Source organism: Tupaia chinensis, unplaced genomic scaffold (assembly GCF_000334495.1).
Source record: "Tupaia chinensis unplaced genomic scaffold, TupChi_1.0 Scaffold000061_1, whole genome shotgun sequence".
Lineage (NCBI taxonomy): Eukaryota > Metazoa > Chordata > Mammalia > Scandentia > Tupaiidae > Tupaia > Tupaia belangeri.
The window spans coordinates 962,981-973,062 of NW_006159519.1; the positions used below are offsets into that span (position 1 = coordinate 962,981).

The 10,082-nt window shown below is 43.8% G+C and overlaps 1 protein-coding gene across 1 annotated transcript in view; it reads right to left on the reverse strand.

The window, feature by feature from the left end:
• Positions 1-5,001: 5,001 nt before the first annotated feature.
• The window catches only part of HGSNAT (heparan-alpha-glucosaminide N-acetyltransferase), a gene marked incomplete at its 5' end in the record, with an annotated part of 44,506 nt that continues 39,425 nt past the window's right edge, over positions 5,002-10,082 (reverse strand). Inside the window, 4 exon segments of the mRNA XM_014592741.2 lie at positions 5,002-5,461; positions 6,708-6,820; positions 8,891-8,961; positions 9,462-9,539. Of these exon segments, the coding sequence (XP_014448227.1) occupies positions 5,280-5,461; positions 6,708-6,820; positions 8,891-8,961; positions 9,462-9,539 (444 nt within the window).

Below are 10,082 nucleotides of genomic sequence, written 5' to 3' on the forward strand. Positions count from 1 at the left end.
CCGGCGGCCACGGCGCGGCGGGAGGGCGGGGCGGGCCGAGCGCGACAGGCCGTCGGGTTTCCGTCGCCGCCTGTGGCTTTGCGGTGCTTCCGGGAGTGCCGGTCCCCGCCCCGGGGAACGCTCGTCTCCGAACTTGGCTCCCGAATCCTTGGCGCCCCGAAGCAGGCTGCGCCCTTCGACTGTGGGCGTCAGGTGAGAAAGGAAATAGACCAGGAAGATGCTTGAGATTGAGGGCGTTCGTTAGTCACGGAAGTCTCCCCTCGACTGACCCGGGCGTCCTGGGCTGTAACTGGAAAGAGTAGTCATAGAAACCTAATTACACTTGTGCTAGAAGTTAACCAGTGTAGGTCCTTGAGAAAAGACCAAAAGGCCGCCGTAAAAGGGTGGGTACAACTGGCCTGGGAGGGATAAATGTATGCAGTCAGCAATGGCAATTGGTCCGCCAGTCTCTGGATTGCTCCAAGACAAAACTTAGCCAATTCCCCCCAGGGGCTAGCATAGCAGGTGGCCACCCGCAAGGCAGACTGTGCTGTTTGGGCCCAGCAGCTTGAAAAACACGCCAAGCAGGTCTGCCTGCACGCAGAAGTCCCTAAGAGAAGGAGGAGAAGGGTTTGCAGTGTGGTCATCCCCTCTGGGGCTGATCCCACCTGTACACCTGCTCTGTATAGCAGAAGGAAAAAAAGAATCCACTGATCAACTGGCGTTAATATTCCCCAAGTTACCGTACTGCATATTGTTCATTGCACCCCCCCACCTCTTGCTTGTAGCTATTGTTACTGAAACTTTTTTTTTTTAAAGTCAGAAACTTGTGCTGTTCTGTGAACCAATGGGGTAAGTTCCTAAACAGAAAAAATTTTATAACCCTTCTTCTGGGCATTCCTTAGAGATACTTTGCCCATGCATGGCTCACTGACATGGGGCTCTCCAGAGGGGGGGGGGATTTCTTATTCCCTGTCTCTGTCTGTCTTTTGGGGAAGCAGGTGTGCCCTATAGCAAAAACCTCTCCAAAAAAAGAAACAACTAAAGGGGGTACATTTAAACCCACCATTGCTGACTTAGCCACAGTGGCATGCAGTGTGCCAAGACGCTGTGCACTGCAGGGTGAGACCGTATGGGAGACCCAAGTTCACTTCTCCTTCCAACCTAAAGCCGAGCCCAGCGGCACACACCTGTAATCCCAGCATCTCAGGAGATTGAGGTGGGATGACAAGTTTGAGGCCAGCCTAAGCACGGAGGAGACCCTGCCTAAAAAATAGCTGGCATGGTGATACACACCTGTAGTTGTTATCATCTAATCAGTGAGAAATAAGAGGACATCCAGACATAGCCAAACTCGTTGGAGTTTATTGATTAACCCGGTAGCATATTGGGGGACTCATGTCTCTCAAAACCCCACAACCCCGAGTGTAAGGTGAGGGGTGCTTATAAAGGTAAAAATCACTCTTTTCAGGGTTGACCTGGCAATCACAAGAACAGCAGTGGGCTTGAAAGGTTGGGGTAGGGTTTCACAATGTAAAAGCAAAAGCCATTTACATAAGCAAAATAAGCAGGTTAATCATTCCTAAGGGTACTTCCATCCCTACCCAAACACAATGGAATCTTAATGGTCCTCATGGCTCAGGGCAAGGGGTCTGGTGACTGATGATAACACCACTAAGGAACATCTTAAGGTTGGGAGTTTCAGATTATTTAGCAAAGACAGTAGAAGTGTTAATCACTCTGTTTACTCCAGGCAAAAGGAGAAAGCAAGTTTGCAACATAGAGAAGTTCAATATGGAGGTCTACTTCAGTTCCAGCTGGGGAACTGAGGCAGAGGATCAGGCAGGACAGTGCAACTGTCTAAAAAACTGAAAACAATGACAACAGAATGCTACAGCTTTGCTTTAATAAATGTTTATTCAGCGCCTGCTCTGGACGAGGCACTCTGGCGCCGTGAAGGGTACACAGATGAACAAGGCATAATTCATACCCTCAGCAAGCTTACATCTAGCATTTAGAAATTAGACATGTACAGAAATAACTACCACCAAGGCAGAAAGCAATGAATGCCATGGAATTGATGCCAATGTCATGAGAACCTAGTGGGAAAAAATACAGCTAGTAAGTGAAAATAAGAGAAGGTGCCTTAGAAGCAGAGGGTTTAGAATGACAGACCGGGCTAACCACGGTACAGTCGAGTGCACCCGCCACATTGACAGCTGGATCCCACATGGCCGACTGCAGTTTGTATCCTTGCCCTATGGCTTGAAAACCAGGCCAAGTGTTTGCACATGCATGCCCAAAATCCTGACAGGAAGGAGAAATGGAGGAATGAGGTCTGACCATGCCTCATTGGGGGGTGTTTTCTCTCTCTTTGGCAGTAAGAAGGAATGACAGATCAAATGTAAATAGGAAAAAAAAATTAAGAGGAAAAGATATTTGGCAGCTAGAGGTGCTGGCAGTGTGATAGAGGTGGGGAGGAGGCCACCGGGGTTGGGATAAGTTGGGTGAGGAACGCAAGCTGGAAACACCTGGGACCGACTGGAGATGGCCATCGTGCCACACAGAGATGTTTCCTTTCATGGGAGGTTGGCAGGTGCTTTGATCCAAGTTCTGCTTTACAGAGCTTAAGCTGGTGGCAATGGACAGGTGACTTTACAGAAGACGAGCTGACAGAGAGGCCAGAAATGAGGTAGTGACAGAATGAAGCAGTTTGAGGTGGAAGATGGAGGCAACTCTGAGAAGATTCGGCAACGCCTAAATACAGGAAAAGGGGTCCGGGTAGGTAAAGGGGATGAAAGGGATGGCGGGATGGTCTGTTCACACAGCTAGGAGGGTCTAGGGAGAAAAAGGATTGAATATGGGGGGAGGAGAGAGTGTAGAGGTGAGCCCGAGATGCCGGCAGACTTCAGGGAGACAGAGGGGTCCAGCAGGCAGTTCTAAGTTGGGATGAGAGTCCAGGGCAGAGCTGAAAATAAAGACCAGAAAGAGGCAGGAGTGGAGCAGTGGAATAGATGGGGGGGGTGGGGGCAGGATCTCACCAAGTAAGTGTAGTTCAGAGTGTAACCTTATTGTCACTCTTTTTTTTTTCAAGAGGTTTTTGCTATAGGGCATATGCGCTCGCCTGAAAGAGAGAGACAGAGAGACAGAAAGCGGGAAATCACCCCCCAGGGTGGATGGCTATGTCGCAGTCCCTTCTCGTCCATTCTCCTCTCAGGATCTTGGGCACACACGCACACGCGCCCAGCATGAGTTTAAGCCACTTGGTCCGGGTCTCGAACCACGGTCGACTACATGGGAGTCCAGCGACATAGCCATTATGCTAACTGCTGGTCCCACCTAATTGTCACATCCTTCCCCTAAGTATGAAATCTCCACAGAAAACTCAGAAGTACAATGATGCATCACCTGAAAAGGACTGTTTCTCTTTGCGTGCTCTCCGACCATCACTTGAGAAACTACTAGTTCTTCAGTTTTGTGAAGATGAGCAGGAAAGGTGCCTCCATTGTGGAGGGTCATTTTGAAAAGATTTACTCCAATGAGAGTTTTATTTTTTATGTTTCTGTTTTCATTATTATTTATTTTGAAGTTTCCTCTAATAAAATTATTTTTGTAAAAATTTCAGAAAAGCTATTCGTGGACCCTACTTCATCATGTCTACAAGTGGGAAGGGATTCGGCAGGTGATCTCTTTCATTTCACAGATAGGGAGACCAAGGCCTGGACAGGCCAAGGGACATGCCTTGTGTCTTACACAGTAAGGATGGCAAAACTGGACCTGTGAGCACAAGCAGGTGGCTTTGCTCTCCTCCGCAGCGACACCCCTGCATACCTAGCCACCATCAGATAGGGCATATGCGCTCGCCTGAAAGAGAGAGACAGAGAGACAGAAAGCGGGAAATCACCCCCCAGGGTGGATGGCTATGTCGCAGTCCCTTCTCGTCCATTCTCCTCTCAGGATCTTGGGCACACACGCACACGCGCCCAGCATGAGTTTAAGCCACTTGGTCCGGGTCTCGAACCACGGTCGACTACATGGGAGTCCAGCGACATAGCCATTATGCTAACTGCTGGTCCCACCTAATTGTCACATCCTTCCCCTAAGTATGAAATCTCCACAGAAAACTCAGAAGTACAATGATGCATCACCTGAAAAGGACTGTTTCTCTTTGCGTGCTCTCCGACCATCACTTGAGAAACTACTAGTTCTTCAGTTTTGTGAAGATGAGCAGGAAAGGTGCCTCCATTGTGGAGGGTCATTTTGAAAAGATTTACTCCAATGAGAGTTTTATTTTTTATGTTTCTGTTTTCATTATTATTTATTTTGAAGTTTCCTCTAATAAAATTATTTTTGTAAAAATTTCAGAAAAGCTATTCGTGGACCCTACTTCATCATGTCTACAAGTGGGAAGGGATTCGGCAGGTGATCTCTTTCATTTCACAGATAGGGAGACCAAGGCCTGGACAGGCCAAGGGACATGCCTTGTGTCTTACACAGTAAGGATGGCAAAACTGGACCTGTGAGCACAAGCAGGTGGCTTTGCTCTCCTCCGCAGCGACACCCCTGCATACCTAGCCACCATCAGATACTCGGTCATAGAGCCAGTTAGGTAGGGAGACAGGTAGATAAGTAGGTGGGTAAGGAGATAATTACAAGCACAAGTGGTTGGGAATAACACATCTATCTTTTAACCTTTTTTTTTCCTAGTAGGGGAAAATGAGAAAATGGCTTCTATAGATCTACATTTTTTAGACCAATTTTCAAAGCCTTACAGATCTCAAAAGAAAATTACTTTGGCATTCTTGATACAGTAAACCATTTAACGGAAAAAAATAAAAAGGACTATGTTATGACACATTGCATTCAGTAGCTTTAGAGTCAGCCACAATAGAAATGATATTTCTGTTGGCATGTTGCACACATGCAAAGGCAGTTTGCGAGAAAACAGATAAATTCATCTCAGACCTTGGATTGTTTTGTCCTTCACAGAAGCAAAATGCCTATGGTAATTCCCTTTTGGAAAGTTAAATATCCTTAGAATGAAATCCCAAATACATCCATTTCCACAGACAATGGAGGAAAATAAGGAAATTATATCCTAAACATACGTGTCCCAAATAGACCAGCAGAGTTCTGGTGAGGATGACACGGGCTGGTTTGAGTGCATCACCGTCTTCCCTGATAATCTGGTGATACACATCCTGTCGACTTTGTAATTCATGATTCCCTTTAATAAAGGCTGCTTCGGTACGCCTTCAGGTCCACTCAAGTCTTCCAGCAACAGATTCCATTAGAAGTCTTCATATTTTCAAAAAGATCTTCTTTTTATAGAGAATGTAAGCAATAAGCACCCAGAGAACAGTGGCGACTATGTTCTGAGTCAGATGTTCTTTGTGGGACTGGTTATCCTCCAGCCTCCACTGAAAGGGAAAGTAATTCTGAAACACCTCATGGCCGACATACACCAGGATAGAGTTCATACCTTAAAGAAAGATGTGGAAGTTATGTTTTTCCCTGAATCACATCTGATCATGTCTTTCATTTCTGAAATGAGTTCAGTGACAATACAAGAAGTATAACCCGTACATTACTGGCTACTGCCAAAAATAAGTGATGAGTATCTTACATTTTTTAATAGCTAATTATAAGCTATATTCAAAATTAGAAAATATATTCATTTTATACAAATGTGATTCTTGAATACTCAATCTGAAAAAAAAACTAAAATTATTAACTTTTTGTTTTCTAGACAAAAAACTTAAGGTCCAAATATGTTAACTACCGGGTCAGCTCTGTAGCACAGCAGTTCAGTGGATGTCATAGGGCTGACCAGGGTTCAAGTCCTAGCCCCAGAGGTTTTAAAACATGCTTTGTATACATACTTAAAAATCCTTAGGGGATGGAGGAAAAGAGATTGTGGCTTGACCGCCTCACACTGGGGGGGTGCTTTCTCTCTTTCTGGCAAGCATGCATGCACTATAGCAATACTTTTTTTAAAAAAAGAATGTAACTATTGCCAGAATCAAAGGTCTCAAGTAAGTCATTGAATTATCTAGTCTGTCTCTCAGTCTTCAGGCAGAAACGTATTAAACATTCCATTTATTTCTTGGTATCTTTTAGCATTTCTTATAATGCATAATCTTTTAGGCAGTGCATTCATATTAATCAAGCACAACCCTATTTCTTAAATATTAGTTACTAGATAATATTCCCTGGATCTTTTCTTCTCTTTTTTTTTAAATATTCATGACAGAGCATGTGTGCACACACGAGAGAGATAGAGGTGAACATCCTCTGTAGAGTCTAGTCACACCCGTCTCCCTCCTCCAGTCCTCCAGCCTACTGAATCCTAGGCATTTGTGCACACGCCTGTGACGTTGCAGGCTGACCAGCTGGGGACTCAAACTGTGGTCACCATGTGAGCTCCAGCTTACTCTGAGTTGAGTGTTATTGCTGCACCATGAAGCCAGCCCTGGACCATTTCTAATAATCCCCAATTTGTTCTTTCCTGAGGAAGCAAGTGGACCTCACCAACTGTCATACAGTGAGTCCACAATGTAAATGGTGACAATGGGGCAAACTCTTCGGAACAGGCCGGTGACGTGCTGTGTGACCTGGAACGAGATGGACCCTGCTGCTTTCTCCACCAGCTTATTTCTTGGAGACGAGCCACCAGGTCCATAGCGTAAGGCCCCATTGCCAACTGTTTGGGATGAGAAATGGCTTACCTGGATAAAAGAATGGGGTTCCCGTCCACAGTCCCCTCACATCCACAACTGGGTACAGGATCAGCAGGATGAAAAAGGCGAAAGAGCTCAGCGTGGTGACATATGAAATGGACCTGGGAGGGGTCACATGAGGCATTTCAGTGTTCATGAAGAATACATCCGGTTTCAACGTGAAATATCATCATTATTATAAAATGATACTTTTGGATCTAAAATGGCTAGCAGATACTGAGGACCTTCTAGGTGCATCTGCCTGGCATAGTCCATTACAGATCTGATTATCTTATTCAAAAAGATAATACTGAGGGAACCAGCAGTTAGCGTAATGGCTATGTCGCTGAACTCCCACGTAGTCGACCACGGTTCGTGTCCCGGACCCGGTGGCTTAAAACTCACGTTGGGTGTGTGGGCGTGTGTGCCCAAGATCCCGAGAGGAGAATGGAGGAGAAGGGACTGCGGCATGACCATACCCCCTGGGGGGTGATTTCTCGCTTTCTGTCTCTATGTCTCTCTCTGTCTGGCGAGCGCACACACCCTATAGCGAAAAACCTCTCCAAAAAAAAAAAAAAAAGATAATATTTTAAATCTTCTAATACTTAGACCTTAAAAAAAACTTAAATATAAGAAACATGTCCTTCTCTATTGGATCATTTCCAATAGCATCTAAACCTAGTATAGAAGCATCTGTTTTAAGATTTTAAAAAGTAAAGAAAACTTTCTGGAATCCCATGCTCTTCATTTATAACCCAGTTCTCTCTTGCCTTACCATTAACAATTCTCAAGGAGATATCTATACTTAACTTACCTCACATCAGGCTTCCCTGAAAATGACTGAAACTGCTCCTTCTTTTGTTTCACCTGATGACTACACAATTCTGGTGTGTTTCTTGAAAAAATAACCATTGCTAATACTCCTTCACAGGGAAATCAAAAACTTATAAATGTTTACCTGACTGTTTCTGGATTTATTTCATGTGAACTGTTGACAACATTCAAGCAGGATTGACTATCAGAAGGTGAATCAGCCTCCGACACTCGTGTAACCCTCCTGTTTGTTGAGCTCCATTTCTCATTTTCATTCTTCTTTGTGTCCTTCATAGTCAGAGTAGAATTGCTACTTGGAAAGAAGTCCATGAAAAAAGCCTTTGGTTTCCAATAATTATATTGCAAATAAAAAAGTTACTTTCCTAAAAGAAATCCCAAATATTTCCCATCTAAATTCATTTACTAATTAAAAAGCAATTCGGGAACCAGCAGTTAGCGTAATGGCTATGTCGCTGGACTCCCACGTAGTCGACCGCGGTTTGTGTCCTGGACCCGGTGGCTTAAAACTCATGCCGGGCGCATGTGCGTGTGTGCCCAAGATCCCGAGAGGAGAATGCTGGCGAGCGCACACGCCCTATAGCGAAAAACCTCTCCAAAAAAAAAAAAAGATAATATTGAACTCAAAACTCTTTAGAAGGTGAGACGTTAGAAACTAGTATGAGAAAGAACTCTATTTAATCTATTTCATCCTGAATGAGCCTTAGTAGCTTGTTATGTTCAAGAAAGTTTAACATCATTAACTTTATTGGTATAAAATTTTTCAAAATGTTTTATTTTTGTTTAATGTCTATAGGAGCTTAATGATGTCTCCTCTTCTGTTCATATTGTGGAAAACTTATATCTTATTTCCTTATTTTTTAAAAGAATTATTTTATTCAACTGCATTTTATTTATTTTAATTTGACCAGAGAGAGACGGAGGAAGGGAGGGAAAGTGAGAAAGCAAGTCACCAGGTCCAGGACGCAAACCGTGGTCGTCCATGTATGAGTCCAGCACTCTTATTCATGCACCTACCAGCCCCGCATCGTAGTAAGTCAGTTAGGGGTTATGTTTTCAAAGAATCAACTTTTGCTTTTAAAAAATTTTCCCTATTCAGTTTCTGTGATCTATTTCCCTCGTTTCCATTATCTTTGTTTTCCTTATTCTACTTCCTTTGCACTTAATTTACTTTTTAGCATCTTAAAATGAAAGCTTAGATCATTGATTTGATACTTTGTATCCTCATATAAAAATCTAAAGTATTAAGCACTATTTAAGTGGTTTCTGACAAATTTTGCTTGGTTGTATTTTATATTTTCATTATCATTCAATAAAATTTACTTTGAAAAGAAAATAATATACTTTTTTTCTATACCTACCAGAGATTTTTGTTTACTGGAATAAAGCCTTCATTTTCAGAAATTTTCGTCAAACCAATAGAAATAAGTCCCTGTAGTGGAGAAGGGAAAGCTTTAATGTTACACTAGTATCTCCAGACCAAAAATACTTGTTATATTTAATTGCCTAGGAAAGGCTGAATATTGTGCCTTATGTTTTACTCTTAACTGGAAACATATTTTTTTAAGATGTATATAACTAAAAAAAAAAAAGAAAACCTCAAAAAATATATTTGAACATTCCTCTAAGTTGAAAAAAGGTACACTAACTATAAATTACAGTGACTTCTGAGAAGAAACGTGATTGGAAGGTCAGTGGTAAACTCAACGGCAATCCTGGCTGGTTGTTTGATGGCAAACATAAGCATGTTCCCAAAAAGAAAAACCTGGAGAATTTAGATATAGATTTACTTCTCTTTGTGATTCAAGTAAAAAGATGTTCCCTGTTGCAATGTGGTAACAGCTGCAATATCAGAGCTGTTGAACATTTTCTTTCTGTTTAAATATATATGGCATGTGAAGAGAAGTTTTAGAGGGGAACACCGTTACTTACTAGAATACAACACCAGGCGGTGAATCGAATCAGGATGTCTTTGGTCCGATCCTTGTAATACAGAAGTATCTTTCCTGCCTGGAGAAGAAAACACAGTATGACCAAGAGACTCGCCTACGACGTGCTCTTGCGTCACACTTACAGAATCGTTTGCTCAGTGTGCTGGACACTGGGAGCAGGAGGAGGAGTGAGATGTCACTGGGGCCCCTGGCCAGTGTAGACCGAGAGAGAAACATGGTGACAATAGACAAGCACCCCCTCAGGAAAGAGGCGGCCTCAGAGAGGAGGGGCCACTGCGTGGAGGCCATAAACAGAGATGATCATGGCAGGAACTGCGTTCTGAGCAGGATGGAACAGAATTCACAGGAGCGCGACAAAAAGAGTGGGAAGGTGCAACGACGTGGCAGGTGCTGCAGGTAACCCAGGGCACTGGAGGGTGGAGGGCAGAAAAGGTGCGAGGCAGGCGGGCTCTGTGGGTCTTCGAGGCAGAGGCTTTCTTGCTTAGGTCATGGGGAGCCAGAGAGGTTCAGCAAAAAGTGACAAAGGACCAGCTGCAACTGGCTTGCTGCATGGCCTGGTTTGGGCAGCACTAGGGAAGAGCGGCAGGGGAAAGAAGAGGAT